This window comes from Dromaius novaehollandiae, chromosome Z (assembly GCF_036370855.1).
Source record: "Dromaius novaehollandiae isolate bDroNov1 chromosome Z, bDroNov1.hap1, whole genome shotgun sequence".
Taxonomy (NCBI): Eukaryota; Metazoa; Chordata; class Aves; order Casuariiformes; family Dromaiidae; genus Dromaius; species Dromaius novaehollandiae.
Genome location: NC_088132.1, coordinates 39,996,669 through 40,016,853, shown reverse-complemented (window position 1 = coordinate 40,016,853; position 20,185 = coordinate 39,996,669). Strand labels below are relative to the sequence as shown.

General features: G+C 39.3%; 1 protein-coding gene across 7 annotated transcripts in view; it reads left to right on the top strand.

Moving 5' to 3' along the window:
• Positions 1-352: 352 nt before the first annotated feature.
• The window catches only part of LOC112992400 (dmX-like protein 1), an 84,003-nt gene continuing 64,170 nt past the window's right edge, over positions 353-20,185 (top strand). For 4 of the 7 annotated variants that reach the window (XM_064501762.1, XM_064501764.1, XM_064501761.1 and 1 more), the window contains exons 1-5: positions 355-759; positions 10,704-10,829; positions 15,544-15,621; positions 17,798-17,876; positions 18,464-18,596. In XM_064501762.1, the coding sequence (XP_064357832.1) occupies positions 673-759; positions 10,704-10,829; positions 15,544-15,621; positions 17,798-17,876; positions 18,464-18,596 (503 nt within the window). In that variant the 5' untranslated portion in view covers positions 355-672. Of the gene's footprint in view, positions 760-10,703; positions 10,830-15,543; positions 15,622-17,797; positions 17,877-18,463; positions 18,597-20,185 lie in introns of all 7 variants that reach the window. The other 3 variants (XM_064501766.1, XM_064501765.1, XM_064501763.1) reach the window with 3 other exon arrangements.

Sequence of the window (20,185 nt, the reverse complement as noted above, 5' to 3'; positions counted from 1 at the left end):
CGGGCCTTGCCGCTGTGCAATGCGGAAAACACCCGAAGCGCTGTGCCCCGCTGCGGAGGGAGGGAGGGACGCGCACTTTCTCTGCTGGTGACGCTGCAGCAACAGCAGCGCTGGCCCTCGCCCCGCTCGGACGGGCCCTCTCCCTCAGGGGACCCCACGTCTACTTCGGCCGCTCTCCCCGAAACGCCGCTCAGACGCTTCGCCCCTGCTGCCGCCCCGCCCCGCCGCCAGGAGCACCGCCTCCCGCGGGCGGGCCCCAGCAGCCCCGCCCGCCGCACATGCGCAGACGGCCCTCGCCCCGCTCCCCCTCCCTTGGCGTAGCTCCCGGCATGCCAGCGCGCATGCGCAGCGGCCGGAGCCTCCCTGCTGGCGGAGGGGAGGCAGAGGCAGAGGCAGAGGGTTCACGCTTTCGCGGCCGGGCGCGTCACCAGGGCGCGCTCTCGCGAGGTTTGGTGCCGCGAGGCAGCTCCGCGAGCGCGACCGGCGGCGCGGGCCGGTGACAGGGGGCGCTGCGGCTCCGCGCCGCCCGGCGCCCGTGCCCGCCCCCCCGGCGCGGCTCCGCCCCCGATATGTGCCGCCGCTGCCGCCTTCCCCTGCGCCGCCCGCGGGACGAGGGACGGCCGAGCGGCTCGGCGGCCGGGGGCCGGTAGCGGCCGGCGACTGCGTGTCGCCATGAACCTGCACCAGGTGCTGACGGGGGCCGTGAACCCCGGCGACAACTGCTTCTCCGTGGGGAGCCTCCGCGACCAGCCCTTCACGGTGAGCCCGCGCCGCTCCGCGCCTCCCCGCCCGCCCGGCACCGCGTGCCCGCCGCCGCCCGGGCCGAGCCGCGCCCGCCGCCGCCGCCGCGCGGCCTGCGCTCGCTGCGGAGCCGGCGCCGAAACCGGCTGCGTCAGGCGCGGCGGCGGCGCGCCGGTGGCGCGTGACCGCGGCGGGCGGGGCGGGCGCCCCCGATAGCGTTATCGGCCGTTAACGGCGCAGCCCGCGGGGGCGGGCGGCGCCGTCCCGCCGGTGCGGGGCCTCCGCGCGGGGCCTGCGGTGCACCTGCCCGGGGCGCGACGGAGCGCGCGGAGCTTCCCTGTAACGGCGGGGACTGCGGAGCCTGCGATGCGGGCGGCGTGGGGGGTGGGCGGGGTGTACTTCCAACTGGGGAAAAAACAAAAAAAAGTGGCTTTATACCGCTGCTTGACAAAGGTGGGACTGCCCGTGTGTCCCGCCAGAGGCTGGCTGGTGCGGGAATATGGTGGCTTTGGAAGCGCGTGTGAAAGATTACATAAACATCAGCTTCTGCATGCGACTTTGAGTGCAAGGGAGTCTTAGCGCTCGCTTTCAGGCAGGTATATAATTAAAATACTTACTGGTCTTAGGTGAAGCAGATCCTGTAATACTGTGACCCAACCTTAAGGTTTTAAAACCATCTTTGAGCTCCTTCTCAGCGTTTATACTTCTAGTGAAAACAAACACTTACAGCACTTAACATAGACCAAAGCTTTTCTGGCTTTTTTTTTTTTAAAGTATTTACTGTTCTCCCTTTTGCTTTTGTGAAGTAGGCAGATTGTTCTTGTGTTTTCTTTCCCCCGTCCCTTAAAAATATGCCATTTTAGCCTTCCTTTTTCGGCTGAAGATGAGTGAAATAGGACTAAGCTAAGTTTCTTAGTGCACCACGTTTAGGTATTTTAATCTTACTTTTTCTGGCCACCTCTAGTTACTGCTTACAGCATAGTGCAGTCTTTGATAGGAGAATGATAAACAGTAATGTAAGAATTAGGAAACTTTATTTTTTGTGTCCTTTCTTATCTATGTAATTAAGTTCAGCTGGCTTCTTCCAGCTTCAGTTTGTAGTAGCAGTGCAATGCTAGGGCTAGAAGGTCTGGGGTATGGTCAGCGTTCCAGGGTGAAACATCTTGGAAGTACTTCTGCTGGGTCTGTCTGGGATTACTTAGTTCTACTTTTAGTGAGACCATTGGATTTCTTTGGACCCTCTGCCACTGTGTTAGATTGTTTTTTTGCGTCAGCATGTTCATTTATCTCCTCGTAAGGAGATGTGTGTGTTTCCAAAAACCTGACCATGTAGGTAATTTCAAGTTGGAAGTTTTTTTTTTCTTTAACTGGAGCAATTGGGACTTCAAATTCGAACTGTGCCAAATTTCACACATCCAGAAATGTTAAAGACCCACAAGTGGTGGGAAACTATTTGTCAAGAGACGATGAAGTTTGCTTTACAATAAGGTGCTGGTAAGTCCTCGAAGTATGTTCTCTTAGGTTTCCAATTTTGACACCTTTTTTTTCTTTTTTTGAGGAAAAGAGGTCAAGTTATTGATGTCACTGAAAATCTCTCTCTGCCTTTTATAACCTAACTTACTAGAAGTGTTAGAAATCGGTAATGCATGAGAAGAATGAGAATGGCCCTTTGGGGAGAAAGGAATAATCCAAAAACAGAGTTTTCAGTAACTGTTTCTATGGACTCTTGTTTATGAGAGTTATTCTGACATAAATGTAGTAACAATGTTTTCAATAGACACACTCATCTTGATTTGTTTTTGTCTGTCCCCTCCCACCCCAAAGGTTATTAATGCGTTTCTTTTTTTTAAGAAATGTCTATGATTGCTTGTTTTATTTTGCAGTTGTTCATTTTATAAAGCCATGTTAAATTCACCAGATGGCTTCAAAAGACTAATAAGTGAAAGGTACAGAAACTTGTGTTTATCTTTTTGGAAAGGCATGGCAGACTTAAACCTCTAGAAAATCCAACAAGAAGAATTGGCAGGTCTCTTCCTATGTCTGAAGTTATGATATGCATTAATAAGTATAAATACCATTGAATGATTTCTTGGAAGTGGAAAAGACGCATTCAGCTTGCAAATTGCAGCAAAGTATATGGACGTGTACAAGTTTTTCAGAATCTCATTTGAAACAAAATGAAAATAGTTTATAAATGACTTCCTACATGCTTAATTTTGGATTCTTAGCATAAGGAGAACAAGTTGTTTATGTCTGTGTATGTATTTTATTTAGCGAGCTTACAGAAATGTTCTCATTACATTGTAAAGGCCTCCTCCCCCTTCCCCGCCCCCCTTTGCTGGGATTTAATCTTGGCTTGTTGTATTTAGTGACATAGAGAAGAGCAGGGAGTGAGAAAGATTAACCCTCCCTCTCACAGTTATTTTGGAGAGTCTCACTCCCTCAGTTATGGATTTTCTATGCCAGTCTCAGCAAACTTGCATGCTTCTAGTTTTCATGGCTAAGAACTCACAGGAGTTAACACTTCAGGATTACTTACTGTGCAGCTGGGGAAAGCTATCTGCCTGGCAAAAGAACTTGGTCTGTAATACCTGAATTGCAGATACAGTGTGGTCCAAAACACTGTGTGCTGCGCTATACTGAATATTGAAGGTAAAAAGTTTTCAAATATTCCAACTTTTTTTAAGTTAAGAACAACAGATTTTTCTCCAAAACTCTGAAAATTGAAAGCAGAACCAGTAAAAAGTGTCCATAGTCGCTGAATTTCATGTAACCTTTTGGATGTGTGCAGTTAGATCAGTTCTGCTTTAAGACTGTATTTGAGGTATTTATCCTAATGGTGTGCAAGTGGCCGAGCATCATTGTACTGGTTTTCTTTTTTAGGATGTGAAGTGTCAAGCAGAGTTCAAGCTTCCTTAGGGAGAAACACTGATAAAGAGATTTTGCACATCATTTATTTATATATAGCAAGCATAAGGCTCATAAGCTTCAAGATGATGCAGTAAGCATCCCTGTTTTTAAGTAGCTGTTGAGAGCAGGTGGTAATAAAGTATGGTACATTAAATGAATATGAAGAACTCATCTGTAAATCTCCAAGTGAATTTTTCTGTTTGTGCAAATTGAATTTGGAAAGCTATGTGTGAGCACAAATGTACATTTTATTCATTTTAATTGAGAACAGAATACAGGTCATCCTGTTTAAGTATGATTATCATGTGCCAGTACTTCACTTCTTTCAATTTGAGGGCTGTATGTCTTTTATAAATAATTCAGTGTTGTCTGAATTAAGTGCTACATAACTACAAAAATCCTGCAGATAAAGTTAGAGTTTGGCTGTTTGCTCTGTCTGTGCTTCTCCAGAAATTGTGTTGTTTTCAACATATTTGTCTACAATAGAATGTGTCCTTTGCTTTCTTAGTCTTTTCAAATATGAAATACTTGAGCATAAAAACACTTGGTTAATAAGTTTAGAGAGTTTCTCACATAGATAGGATACTGCTATAATAGTTATTACCAGAGTTGTAAGTTATTGGGTAATCGGCACTGATATCGCTTCTACTGTTGAGTGACTTTGTGCGTGTTTCCTTATTAAGTTCTGCTTCAGTTATTATCCCCCTGCCCCCCAACATCAGAAGAAGAAACAAAAATCCCTCTAAGCAATGGGGACTTCACAAGCATAAGTCCTAGGACTGGTGTTGGAAGTGGCAAAAGAACAGTTCTCTGCAGGGATGAGACTTTGGCAAAGAATGATTAATTGTGACTTTTGTCCAACGTATCCAGAATGTTTTTTTGGTCAGATTTCCCTTCTGTATGTGTGTTAAATTCATCCTGAACCTGGAATTTATTTAGCTGGTTTAACAGAATTATAAGCACTTGAAAAATGTGTTTTTGAGTAGTTTGATCAAGATCACACACTGTATTTTCCAAACGTACTGGATTACAATATAAAATACAGGTTCCTAGCTTTATAAAATTGTTTTGTAAATGAAAGCAGGCTCTGTGGCATGCTAGAATTTACTTATCTGTCTAGAAAATACTCAAATTTATTTGTATCCAGAAATCCATGTGTATCTATTGTCAAAAAAATAAATGATTGGTCATAAGAATCCCTCAAGAAGTTAGACTCCATTTGTACCTACTTCTTGACTGTAATTTAGAAAAGGGAAGGAGGCCTTTCTGATACTTTTTTTTTTTCTTTTCCAGTGAACAGTTCACTGCTTAAGTTCTGAATGGGTTATTTTTTAACTGAACTAAACTCAAAAGTCCAAACTGAATAAAATTCCTTGAAACAGCACTGCGTTTTTCACTGAAGTGTAAATAAGCCCTGCTTCGAAGTGCATAGGCAATCAATCCTCACTTGGTGAATTATCTTCTGTTAAAATACTTTTGATAAAATTAGAAAGTGTCTTTTCAAGGGTGGTGAGAGTCTTTCTTAAAACAAATTTACTTAAGTCTTACTTCAATGAAAAAATGAAGAAAGCAGAAGAAATAGGTACCTGATGTTATTAACAAAGATCAGTTTTTTTTAAGTACAAAGTTTTTGTTGCTACTCTAGGATGCTCTGTATGTTTTTTGTGCTTTTCCTGGGAAATCTCTTTCATGTTCTCTTTTTTTTTGTGCTTGTTCTTTTTTTACCTGAGAATTTGATCTTCTCTAATTTATAAATGGCTATAAAGGCAGTAGAAATACCTACTGAATACCCCTACTTTCAAACATATCATAGAAATGTTATTCAGCTATTACAGGATTTCAATAACATCTTTTTAGTCTGGCAATTTGATTGTTAGCTCAGGCATCCAGACCTTTGGGACTTGCAACATAATTTCAAGGGACGTGAATACCCTTGGATGCCGGTAAAAATGGCTCAGATGTGGCTTGAGAATTTCCTCTGCAGTAGCTGAGTAGTCTGCAAAAGGTAGTGGGGGCTCTTGTGTTGATAGGCTTCCAGTCTGCCAAAGGTAGAGACAGCATTTCAAAAGAAGTTTTTGTAAACTGTTAAATGCCGTCCCCTGGTCCCCTTCAGCTACGTAGTTCTGTATGTCCTTGGGCCCAGCAGAGTTTTGTATCTTTCTAGTCTGTGTTCATCAAATCCATATATGTCTGCATGTATTATGTGTGTATTACTACATAATTACATATGTGCATGTGCACACACAGTACTATATTCAACTGCAGATAAGTAGCTGAAATAGGGAGGCAGATTATGGTATGTGTACTGGTATGTGTACTGTCTTCATATAACAGATGTAGGATGGATAAAGTGTGTGCAGGTCCTGTAAGATGCACCTCAAACTTTAAGTAGCAATTTCTGAAGAAAAAACTTGTATATCTATATATAGAAGAAATACAGAAAGGGTGGGGTATAAAGCTGATGGCTTTAGAAGGAGCCATACTATGTGAGAGGTCAAGAGTCTTGCTCCTCTGCTGTTGTTCTGTTGAGACTCAGGTCTTGTTTGCCAGTACCAGACTGTTTTTAAGGAGTTATTTGCATCAGATTTTCACTCTAGGAAGAAATGAGAATAGTTCCAATAGGTATCTGTAATATCTTCCTTTAAAACTAATAAGCTTTTAATGATCAGTTATGATCAAAATATAAGTTAATCTTCTCCAAAGAAGTATAGTTCTAAAAATACAAGCTAACATCTAATTAAAAGAATAGGTAGAAATTGTATGAGAATCTAGTATTGCATGCAAAATAACATTTGTTTTTACAGGCGCCAAACATCTTTCACTTCCTAATTTCAGGCATGTTTTGTTTTGTGACCAGCTAGTGAAATCCATCTTCCTGCAGCTTGAACTAGTTCTACCTTGTTTATTTGTGTAACAGAAGAACAAAGCATTGTTTAATAAACATTCCAAGAACACGATAATGTCAACATTATCACTTGTGTCATTGTGTGGAGACAACTTTTTTGTAAATACCCTAGGACATTCTTAAGGTGAAAGACTTCTCTGACTTGCCAAAATCAGGCTTCGAGGCTCTGCTTGCTCTAAAAAGGCTTCTCGATATATATTTTCTTAATTTATTATATATTTAGGAATCCTTTCTTAGTAGTACTATATGACAACATTTCCCTTCCCTCCTGCCTTCTTTCCCCACAAAAGACTAATTTAGACTGAGGTGACATAGACAAGAGTATATGCTTATACCCCAAACTTGCTTCTTGCCCTATAAATGGTAGGACGCTTGAATTACTTCTCGTAGTTTCTGTAGCTTTTAAAAATACAAGCTCAGTAGTACCTGCCATCTCAGAAATGAGAAAGATGTGGTAAGTAACCCTTGTGCAAAAGAGCAGATCAAGTTGATTAGTTAGTGGAACTGGTTTTTGTTATATTTGAGATCATTAGGGTACAAAAAGTACTCCTTACTTCTAAGTACTGTCTTCCATTATACTATGCTAAAATACTTCATACAGTGTTCTGAAATGCAGATATTGTCTGGAAGTCCAGTATTAGTCTAGCAGTTAATTTTGTGCTCTCATGTTAGAGAAGTGAGTTTTTTAAACTATACTACTGCTTGGAAACTGCATTCAGAGTTGGAATATGGGTTCCAGTGAATGTGTATGAGGATGTAAGACTTTACGCAGAGAAGATCTAAAGAAAAAAATATGGTGGAGATAGGAGAGAACTGAAGGAAGAAGAACACCAAGCTCACAGAAGGTTAGGGTTTTTTTTGGTATATAATTTCCACAAAGCGTAATGAATGAGGGATTTTCTTAGGTGAAGGCGTGCTATCAAGCTTCCCTGCTATTGCATCTGATCAGCATGAGGTATAATGCGATTGAGACAGTAGGCAACAGTAGCCAATGGGGCCTTGGTTTCATATGCAGCTTCATTTGCCAAACAGCTTGGATATGCTCTATTTCGCTACCTTTTTTTTGTTTGTTTTTTTCATATGTGTATTAACGCCCTTCACTTCTTCATCCCCTGCCTGTTGTCTTTGAAACTATTGCTCTCCTGCAGGCAAACACTGCCGAAACTTCAAAAATAACTTTCAAGCCACTTTCCTTCTGTTTGGCTGTGGTTATGCTAGGAAGCTCTTTGAAAATGTTTTTTTACTGATCAAAATACCTGCCTCTTTGGGGAAAGATCAACTCTAAAGGCTTAAGAGCTACTCGATGATTCTGCAACTTGCTGGGGATTGGGAACTCAATATGACCAAATGTGGTCTAACACATCTAAATAGATTGATATTAGAAGTGGTTCTTTATTTCCAAATATCAGTTTTTTCTGTCAGTATGTGAACAACTTGCGGACTGTAAGGATAGAACGATCATCTCTTTCTTGATGGAATAAGATTTCTTTCTTTCTTCTTTTTTTTTTAAAGACATTCTCCCTCCCCCCCCCCCCCCAATCTGCATGCTTATGAGTGTACGTATAATTAATTGTTAGACTTAGGAGTTGTTGGTATGAGAAGATGTTCCCCAACTTTTCTTCAAATGATCACCACTGGTATGACTAACTCTTTTTAACACACAACGTATGATGTAGGGCAAGAAATGGAAGTTAAGCATAAGATTGGGGGGGGGGGGGTTAAGTGTTGTAGCAAAAGGGAAGAAGAGCTATATCTCTTAAAGAAAAGTTTGTTAGTAAAGGGGACATTTTCAGGAAATACCACATCTAAGATTTTAGCATATCTCTTTGAACACGGCTACTGTCCAGTGCAGCCAGGAGTAGTAGGAAATTGACTTCCGATGCTTTTGTAAGTGCTCACTCCTGAAATGCTGATGATCTTAAGTGCCTAAAGCCTCCAGCACGTGGTGGTTGTCAAGTTACCTTTGCTGCCTTCTGATGGAAAGTGCCAAGTGTACTCAAGTTTGGGAGGTTTTTTGGTTTTGTTTGTTTGTTTTCATATATATGGTAAAGCTGAGAGAGTTCTAGATCTGGTTAAAATGGTTAGTTTCATTGCTGGTGTGTTGCCAGCATGTTACATACTAGTTGGAAACATTGTAAAGGTGTGACATTGTGGAATCTCAGGCCCGCCTGTGTTGCTGGACAGTCAGAACCAGATGGAGAGGAAGCCTGGTGAGCCTGTGAGGTGCTGATGGGTTCTACATGGGCATACAGAAGAGTTGGAGGTCTTCATGCAATCTTCGGCACTTTTTTTTAAAGATATTTTGTGTTAAAGCTGTGTTGTCTCTGTAAAGCAGAGCATTTTGTTTCTTCAAACTACCTTTAAAGGAAACAGTAAATTTAACAAAATAGTTTTGGAAGAAGTTGTGTGTGTGATATCTTTGAATCAACTTTGCCCAGTGGACTGAGGACTTAGTGAGTCATCAGGAGAGAGGATTTTTTTTTTAACTTTGGACCTGTTCCTCATAGAACATCTTTCCAAAGTTCAGTTTGGCATTTGGATGTCAAAATAATCACTTAATTTTGAACAAAAATACTGCTAAATCTGTTCTTTCAGAATTAATTTTCAGGCTGTTCTGGAGCCTGCAGTTTAATGTTTGTATTTGTAGTAGATGCTCCTGTTTTGACAGGGAGAGCTATGCTGCCTGTGTAGCTGATCTTGAACCTTGTCTTGAACTTCAGAAGTGGAGAGGACAGGAAGGGGCACAGAAAACCTGACTAATAAATTATCATAAATCAATATATGGCTATATTTAGTCTGCAGAAGCATTCTAGACAACATTTTCAATTATCAGGCTAGGTCAATGGTCTGCAGCTTGGGAATTAATACTGGCACAGAATGCTAATCAGTCTTTTAGGTAAGATTGTTTTGGGAGGTATCACTGAACACTTTGTAGGAGAAAATTGGCTTTGGACTGAAATGTCTTTTTTTTTTTTTCTTTTTTTTAATGCATGTATTGTATGATAGTCCAGGACAGACTTGCTAAAAGTATTCTGCGACCTGAAACAGCTGAAGACATGACTGTCACTTTCAAATTTGCAGATGTAGCTTTCCATTTCTCTGCTCATTTTCAAGTCAAAAGTGTACTAAAAATTAGCAGGGTGTTTCTCCATGGGTGACCCCTTACATCAGCATATGAAAATTCTGAATTTGCAGTTCTTGTGAGACTCTTCTGCTCCTGAATCATTTTGCCCGACAGCTTATTTATTTGACACATTACTATTGCTTTTACTCTTAATTCTGCCTCTTGATCCTTGGCTCTTATGGGTTGGTTTTTTTGTGTGTGTGCATTCCTTGTTACTGGACTTCCATCCTTGAATGATTTATTCTCATGTTTATTGAAGGATGCTCACTATCACTTAATGAACAGTCTCAAATGTTTAATTTTCTTCTTCAGTTTAATCTGTGCCCCATTTCTCATGTATGTAAGGATAGGAAGAAATACTTGACTCAGTCACTCCAGTGCTCATCACCTGCCTGTATAAATGTGTTAGCTACATCAAATTACTTATTTACTCTGAAGTTTATATTGCCACTAAAATGAATCTGTGGAATGCAAACAACAGGAGGCTCAACAAGTCTAAAATTGTAGTATTTCTTTTTTTAATAGCTCAGCTTCATTCTGTTTCCTTTCTGCATTTTACCTCTTACAAATGCTGTATACCATTTTAGCTTCTTGCTTTTATTCCCTCTTTTTAAAAATCTGTTTTTAAGTGTCTGTCTCCAGTGTAGGAAATGAATGTATTTTTTACAGTTTTGCATGAACTTTGTTCTTCCCATTTTTTTCTCTTAAAGACTTTTCTTTTATAATTCCATCTTTGCCACCTCTTTCCTGTCTTGAACCACTGTTTCTGCTTGTTACACAAGTATTGTGTTGCACTTCTAAGTGTGGAGGGAAAAGTAATCTGCTACTTCTGTTGCTTGATATAAGTTGTAGACTTGTTGGGAGAAGTTTGAGCTCTGCAAATATCTCTGTCTCTGTCTACGGTGGTCTACATGGATAAGATACATGGACTATGCTATTTTATACTTCACCGGATTGTTTTAAGTAGCTGTAGTTTTACTTTTTTTTTTTTTTTTTTTTTTCCCCCCTCTCCTTCTCCCCCAGGCATATGCATCAGGATGTGATATTGTGGTACTGGGGACTGACTTTGAAAGATTACAGATAATCCCTGGAGCAAAACATGGCAACATTCAAGTGGGATGTGTGGACTGTTCAATGCAACAGGGCAAGGTATGTATAGCAGTGTTTTGAATAATGTTCCAACAATGTCATGTTAAGCTCTTTCTCAAGAGCAGAGATGTTTGCAAGTTAAGGCAAATACATGAGAGTGAATGGCAAAATGAATAATTGCTTTATTTTATTTGTGGTAAACAGCACAGTAAAACTGAACTAGTAAGCATAGTTGTGAGATTGTAGAAAATATCTAAGGCTGCACAGGAAGATGAATAGCAAAGGTGGCAAGCATTTGACCAAAAGCTGAGTAAGGTGGGAGCAAAGGCAATTATTCACTCAGGTTTTACGCTGCTGGGTATGTCATGGATGTGCCTTGACATGTCAGTATTTGGCAGCAGATGAATGCTTTCAAAGAAAAATCAATTTCAGATTTCTCTAGAAACAACATCCCCTTCAAGCAGTTCATAAAGGCTTAAAATTGCTCTTTGACAGGGTTTTCCTTACTTAGATTCTCAGCTTTTGTTTTTCTGATGCAGCTAAACTTGATCAGAAATGTTGCATTTTGGATACTACAGTTTCTTTTTACCACAGCAGACCACAGTTTACCACAGAACAGTTGAGAAAGAATTCTATACAAAGCATTTGAAAGATCTAAGTAGCTCGCTCTATTGGGATGTCACAAGGTGGTTGAACTCTGTTACAAATTAAACAGGAAATTGTCTTTGGGTACATGTGATGTGCAAGTGTTTTATTCCACTGCTTTCATTAAGCAGATTTCAGTGGGGTGGTAACGTGAGCCTTCTGCACATTGCCGCAAAGCTTATAAGTTTATGAAATCTTTGGTTAGACTTCTGGTGTCTGTCTTGAGAGAAGGTCTGCTGTATGGAAACAGCTTTGCATTTACCTGTGAAGTCTAAGGAGGACAATCTAGATGATTGATGGCCGCCCTCTGTTCCTACCTTTTAATGTTTTTGAGTGATGAGCTCTTGCACCAGTGGTGAAGGAACATTAATGAAAATGAGGTAATGTTCTCCTCTGCTTCTCTGTCTGGTAGTTCAAAACCATGAAGAATGCACATTCCCCCCCATTGGTTGCTGTTAACTAGAAAGTTTTCTTGTGTGAGCAACCTGGCTGTATATTAATTGATGGTGAAATACATGTGCAGATCACATGTCACTGTCCGTCCTATATCTTTATGCAAATGTGGGAGGTCATCTTGACTGCATGGTAGTAGTTCTGCATACATTGGGATAATGATCTGTCTTAAATAATTGCAAAGGACTAAGTATTAAAATTCTGAAATATATTGAGCTTCCTTTGGATTTAATCATTTCTTAAGTGGAGCGATGTGGTCATTTTGATTCTGCAAGTTGATATAATTCGCTGTTAGCAATTAGACTAGATGTATTTGCAGAGTCCTGAAATACCAAGCAATGAATAGCTAGATATCTGTTCATTGACTGGATTGTTCAATACACTTCCAGTTTGCTGTTAGCAAAGACAAAATTTCTTCTTACAGCCTTTTCATCAGCATTGGTGCACAGATCTCTCTTCAATTTACCTCTGGATTATTCTTTGCTGTTTAAGATGTGCACAGAAAAACAGAAGGCAAATAATAGTTTATTTAGGCTCCAGCTTTTAGCTTTTCTAGAAAGAATTCAGTAATAATTTTTATAGCTCACTATTTGTGGTACTTTTTTTTTTTTTTAATTCCTTGTATCTTATGGAGGCACCTTCCCCTTAGTAGCTGACCTTTGCTCTGTTTGAGGGACCTCCATCAATAGCTCTCTTTGCATGATAGTTAGGATCAGTTTGTAAAAGGGTTATTTACTGGCTATCAAAGTAATAAGTTCAGGTTTATGTTCTCCCTCAGGGTATGGCTTACCTGTAAATCGAGTTCTAGTTTATTTGGGAAGCTAATGCCTTGTGATGCCTTTGAACTAGCCACAGCTTCAAGTTCGTGCTTGACCTACCCCTCTCTGGGCTTTGAAGGTGGGGGGAACATAGCACCATCTTTCTCTCCCCGATGTCGTTTGGGGATAAGTTTAGTTGTCAGCCTCAAAAAGAATGAAATGAGAAAAATGTATGAGAATTTTTAGATCAGCTCAAGACAATGTGGTCTATCTTTCTTGCCTATGAAAGTTTAGCGACTAGTGACTTTCACAAATGGAATGATGTAATCTTAAGCCACTCAGTCTCTGGCCTCTTGTTGTGGGCAACTAGGCAATAAATGTTTTATCTGGAAGTGGATACAGTACTTGATATTCTGCCATACAATGTAAGCCGCAAGCCTCTTCCTGCCCCCTCTAATTAACATAAGAATTAAGACCAAATTTTTTAATTGTAACACGACAAAACTGTAGTTGTTCTCATAGTCTGGCTTCTACAAATATCTAACATGGTACAAGAAAATGGTCCAAGCATGAATGTTTTTTGGTCACTTGAAAAATTTAACCAAAGTTCTTCAACTGTCATAGCTGGTGACAGTAGTGTTGCAATATATATCAGGCATTTTATTTGTGGAACATGCTTTTACTATTTTTGAAGAAAAATGTAGGTATTTTAAAATGTCATATTTAGTTTACATGCTAATAACACATCTGTTTAAAAAGAATCCATATTGAACAAACTTAATGTTTCTGCTTACAGAACCAATTTTCTAATCAGTAGAACTGCTAATTATTTTGAATATGCAACCTCAGTTTTGACTCCAGGGTTCATAATTGTGTGAGTTTTAACTGTGTGATGGGTTTTTTTGTTTGTTTTTAGTGTAGAAGGCAGGCTGTGGGTTCTTTTCAAAGGATCTGTGATTGTGTTTTATTTTTACTTTTCTGGTTTTTGGTAGTTATAACTCAGTAAGAGAGTATGGACCTTCTGATGAATGAGAAAAATGTAGGCCTTTTATGAAACGTGGAGGAATAGTGGGGAAAAAAATAAGTTCAACAAGAAACTATTTGGATTGTACTAAGGCTTTATAAAATGAGAGCCTGGTGTTGCTAGTTATATGCCTCTTTTGGACTAAGTAGTGAGAGAGGACAAAGTTATTGCCCCAAAGGCTGATGATTTATTCTTAAATGATCTTCAGGTACCACCTCCAAGAGTGGTGCTGATCTCTCCTAAAATTCAGTCAGGCTTCTCCACAGATCTTACTTCTGATAGCAGGATTTAAGTATACAAGAGGCATCTGGTAGCTATCTGGAGAATTTATCTGGCTAATCTGGGAAGTTTTTCAGTGCACAAACTTACGTTATTCATGTTTGTGGCATGCTGCTCAGTGAGGACTGGTCTAAGTGGCTATATCGTTATGGGAGCTTGTGGATTTTTCATGGGGATAGCAGTTGCTCTGGATGCTGTTTGTTTAGTATTTTGGCATGCTAATGTTAGTTTGTCTTAAACTCATGTAACACTGAAAGACAAAACAAGTGTCCACACTTAGATTTTTCATTTTTCTTCATTTCTAATTACTCTGAAGTTATTTAGACTTGCTGTTGACATGTGGGAGGGAATTATTGGAATAAAAAAGAATAGGTGAGGTACTCAAAGAAGATGAGAGAAGGCAAATATTAGCCTGAGATGTAAGGAAAAGGTTTCTTTAGGCATTCAGCAGCTATGACAAAATTACTGTTGGCGTTTTGGGGTCAGGCTGTTGTTTAGGTTGTTAGTCTGATGAAGATTTATTAATTTATTTGCTCTTTTTAATGCAGAGGACTTCTTGTCTTTGAAACTATGGATCTACAGTTTAAATAATATTAACAATTTAGGTATGACAGGCTGATACTTAAAGCTGTTTAAGTTTTGGATACTGAAATCAACATGCATTTTTACAAAATGACTCTGACTTTCTTTAATGTTGTTAAAAGAAAAGAGAAAACTTAAGGCAGACTTTCACAAGAATAGAATATTGACTATTTCAGAATATCAGAACTGGAGATCATGGTATTGCCTTGCTTCTCTTGACATCAAGCATCACTTGAGAACACAGGATGTCCTTTATCAGCATGACCCATGCAAACTCCTGTTGTAAATCTATATATTTCAGAGTAGTTTTAAACATTGCCATGCAGTGGCTCTCAGTGTGAGACCTTGAACAAACATCTGACTCATTTTAGCCCTGCTTACAAGGTCTTTTAAACTTGCTTTTATACAATTGTCTTTGGATAAAGTGCTTGTAATACCTTGTCAACACAGGTTTGTGGTGGCTGGTGCCAGTGATGAAGTAAGACTTTGAAATACCCAAGAAACCTGTTACCTTACTGCAACTTTTAAAAAAAGTTTTGTTTTGTGTTAGCATTAAGTTTCTTCTGTTTTTGCAGTTCTCTGCATTGGATATTTAGCTTGGGCTTCTTGATCTTTCTGAAATAGTTTTAAAATTTAACATGTGCTGGGGAAGCCTGCAAAACCACTCTGAACTGATGTTCGTCCCATTTCTTAGCACATAAACTTGGACTGCTGCTTTGAGCATTTATTGAAATTATATATGGAAAGAATATTGATATCAGATCTAACAAAAATGTGCATGTCCACCTATACTTTTAGTAGTTGATTAGGACAAGTGTGTGAATAAAAAATTGTGTTGTTTTGTTATCATCAGTACGTGCTTCATGATTTTGCTAGATGTGATCTTTTCTGTTATCAAAAGGGAATATGGAAACGAGCTTCAAATTTATCTACAAGGAGATTTAAATGTAGAATTGTCATTCTGCGTTTTCTTCTCGTTTGTTCTATAGCTTATTTTGTGTGTGTATTTACATATAAATGTAATTCATTTTAGATTGCAGCTTCTTACGGAAGTGTAATTTGTATCTTTGAGCCAGTTAGCCTCTTGAACCAGAAGAGCAGTCATCATACTGTAAGTAATTCAGCACTCCTTCGTTTCATTTACTCTCTTGTCGAATTTGTCTCACTTCTCTGGTTTGCTTTAATTTTGAAGATGTTTTCTTTCAATGCTTAATAAATAAATAAATAAATAAAAGAGAGATATGGTGGCCATGAGGGAGTGAAAATGGTAGGAGGGCAGACGCGTATGCTACTTAGCATACAGGTTTCTTAATACTAGGTCTTATTATAATGCTTCGTATCACTGATTTATCTTGACCTGCAGTTAATGTTTGAAAAATGCCCGAACCCAAGAAGGCATGTGAGCCCCCAGCCCTCCAAAGAGTATAGCTATTACAATAGGAATTCCTTTTTGAACCATCTTGTGTACCCTTTATGGCTTGATGTGTTTTACCACAGTTATTTTAACCTTGGTTTATGAAATTGCACCCTCTTGCTTGAATCTGTAATTCTGTTAATTTTTCAAAAAGTTTAGCATGACTTTTGTAGAACGTGTGACAGTGTTTGTATTTCAAAGTTTGTTCTGTGGTGATGAATAAGAAAAATAGTCTCTTGATAGCATGGCTTAGTTTTGGTGACAGGGGATTAGTGATTTAGCCATCAGAATCTTGATTTTTGCCTTCTGATATGATTTAGGGCAAGGTATTTAACCACTGTTCTTAGAAGGAAATGATTACCAGTATACTTAATTGAAGTATTAGTGTTTAATTAAAGTCAATTTGACAATTTGAGGGCTTGGCAGCAACAATTGCTCAAGGACACCATCTCTCCCCTTCCCTCCCCCCCGCCCCCCCCCGTTTGGTCTCTCTATTTGTATTAGTAGAATTGTTTATACGAGGTGTATAGTGGATTCCCTCTGCAGAATTATTCTTTATACTGACCAGCTCACTTACGTGGTTCCTGGTGTCCCTGTAAAACAGTGGTATTTTATATATCTACTAAAGATACAGTATTGAATGTTTATAACATTTTATACCACTGGAAAGCAGCGGTATCGAACAATAGTAAAATGGGACTTTGCATTCTCATATGAACACTTAAAAATATGGTGCTCTCGTTGATCACTGGAGCCCTCAATTCCATCCTGAATGTGTTTTGCTATACCACTAGAAAATCTTACCCTGAAAAAAGAGTTACCTTAAACTTGGCAGTTATTGTAGTAACTGTAAGTGGAAGTATGTTTCCACTCATGATTTGCTTTCAAGTATCAGAAGTATTTATGATTGAAGAAATATTCAGTTAGTTCATTCTCATAGGTAACTTCAAGACAATAATTTCCAGCATGTTTAGGTTGATGCAAGATTGTCTTCCATTTATTAGAATATTCAAAATCTTAAAACAAACAAAGCCTGCTGCAAAAATATATTGGTTTTTAGATCCTTATCTGCAGGTACTGCTTATTGTTTTTTCACTACATATCTCAAAGGTTTAGTTGTTGTATTTTAGCTTCCATGTATGTTAATTTGATATTTTCTGTAGTGGGTAAGGGTTACTTTAATACTATCTGTCTTTGCGAATTAAGAAAAAAAAATTGTTGGCTCTGTTTTCAGTGATGAATTCAGATTCTTGCATAATTCAAAGCAACAAAAGTTTGCAACTTACTGTGAAGGCAAACCAGATAAATTTCCTTAGTTTAATCCTCAGCATGTTCCACCGAATGAAGTACTGGTGCAAAATCTGAACATACTTAACCATTATACTTTTATTTATTTATTAAAATTAAAGGGCTGGGGGAAGTATCACACATGTCATCATGAACTTATCCAAATCCTGCAGTTTAGCCCTACTACTGATACCATATACTGGGTGCCTTTAATATATGTCACTTTCTTTTTGTTTTTCTTTCTTTTTTTTCCCCCAAAACTAAATCAGACTTCATTTAAAAAAACTCAGATTCTGATGATGAATTTAGGTACTGAAATTTTTTTCAAGGTAGCTTTTCAAAAAAAGTCAGAAACTTCTATTCGTGTCACCAGATATGCGTTCTGTTGAAAAACAAACCACAATGAGTCCATCTTTATTAGATATGTGGTAACTTATTTTAAATGTATACCTAGTAAAAATTGGAGAGCACAGTAAAGATGTATTTTTTCTAATATTATCTAATGTTATATTAAGGGGAAAGGGGAACCCCAGTAAGAATTCTCATGGTAATGTTTGTGTAATGTAATGTGAATACTTAATTTCAGAGACCACATTATCAGTGGCAGAAGAATGCTCAAATCCTACTAGAAGCAATAGCACATAATTTAACATGGGATCCCACAGGTAAGAAAGGAATTTATGTAGCACTTTACTTGATATGGCAGCTAACTTCTTATTTAAATTTGGCTGTTCCTTGGAGGAAAAGTAAAGATTTCCTTACCCTTTGTCACTTGTTACAGGAGAGCTAAAACATTAGCTGCATGTGTATTATGTTACTTGTTACCCTAATTTAAGCAGTATCTAATACTGCAAAAAAGTGGCTTAAATGGTAAATATTGTGTGAAGGAGGGACATTTACAGTAGCTCTAAGTGTCTCTTCTAGAGAACTAACTACTTGGAAAATTTAATGGATTTTGACTATTTGAACTGTAGCTATTCAAATTAGAATATCTCATCAGAATAGAAGCTGGCTTTTTGCAAGATTGACCCGATCTGTCAGTGCCTTCAAGATAAAGGGTTTCATAATAGCAGTGTGCCTTTTACAGCAACGTTGCCATAGAAGGAGGGTTAATACAGTATTTGTGGCATATTGTTCTGCAGTATAGCCAGTCACAAATTTGCATTTTTTAAAAAAATATTTTTTATTTCTCAATAGAGAAGTCTTTGCACTCTTAGTTGTTTTATGGTTCTATTGTTACAAATATTTTTAGGCACTCGCCTTTTAACCGGTTCCAGTTGTCTTCAGCTTTGGTCCAATAGTCATTCGGAAAATCCTTCTGACAATGGGAATGCTGGAAGAACAGATACTGGCACTGGAGAATGGAGGTGTATCTGGCAATGCAAGTAAGACACTGTTTTAAAAACAAATCATTCCTTTCTCCTTGCTGGTTCACACCTTTCAGATGAAATGCGTGATGTAATTCAGTGAAACATTATTCTGTGCTGTTATTTGGTAAATACTGTTCAGATATAAATCTGAATCATATTTACCTTGAATATATGATGTTTCTTTCTTTCTTCAAGATCAGCTGTGTTGGTTTTTCAGGTAGCTTATGTTTATTGAGCAGCTCTTCAATTATATTGAGCATTAGTAAAATACTGAGGGAAGGTTCCTTTTGTCATTGTCCCAGTTTCTCATTACTTGTACAACAGGTAAGGTTTATGCAGTGTATTTGAAAATTTTGATTGCAGGACAAATTCAAATAAACTTCCTTCAGTGTCCTATGTATGTGTCCCCTCTTCTTTTCCTCCCCCTCCCTCCCCATTGTGCTTTTTCTCTATTCTGAATATTTGGAACAGTCATGCAAACATGCATGTAATCTGTTTTCCTGCATCTCAGAATGCTACTCTTGTGTTAATGTTGATTAATCATTTTAATCTTTCTTGTATCGGCACAAAGCCCAAAGAGTTTTAGTCTAGTACTTCGGTTTATAAGCTAAATTAGTGCTCCCTGCCATAGGAAGGCTCTTCTAATACATTAGGTGCACTTTTTGTTTGGACTGATGTTCCATGTGGGAGTCTCCTTAAGTAAGTCTCCCTAAGTGGTTGGCTGGAGGGACTAACTTGTAATTATTCTTCATGAAGCACTTGGTGTTAATCAGGTAGTTCCCAGGACCTATCTAGAAAAGTCTTTTAATCCTTCAGTTGTTCCTTTTACTTGAAGTACCTCTTGAGTCAGGATCTTGCATTTGTGTGCTGTGTTAGGAAAAGATCAAGTTAGGTGTCTAATTTTAGAGAAAAGAGTCCATTACTCCCTGCTTGAACAAATATGTAATGTATTTTTAGAAGTGTTACGAGTTGAGTCACAGAATGGTTGGGGTTGGAAGGGACCTCTGGAAACTGCCTAGTCCAACCCTCCTGCTCAAACAGGGTCAGCTAGAGAAAGTTACCCAGGACCATGTCTAGTCATGTTTTGAATATCTCCAAGGATGAAGACTCCACAGTCTCTCTGGGCAGCCTGTTCAGTGTTCAACCACCCCCACAATAAAGAAATGTGTTCACGTTTTTTCTTGTGTTCAAGTGAAATTTCCTGTGTTTCAGTTTGTGCTCATTGCCTCACGTCATGCCTCTGGGCACTACTGAACAGAGTCTGCCCCTGTCTTCTTGACACCCTCCCATCAGATATTTACACTCACTGGTAAAATTCCCCCTGAGCCTTCTCTTCTCCGGGCTGAACAGTCCAGCTCTCTCAGCCTCTCCTTTTATGAGAGATGCTCTAGCCTCTTGATCATCTTTGTGGCCCTTTTCTGGACTCGCTCCAATATGTCCATGTCTCTCTTGAACTGGGGAGTCCAGACATGGACACAGCACTCCAGATGTGGCCTCACCAGTGCTGAGTAGAGGGGAAGGATCACCTTGCTTGATCTGCTGGCAACACTCTTCCTAGTGCAGCCTAGGATACCATTGGCTTTTTTTGCCACGAGGGCATGTTG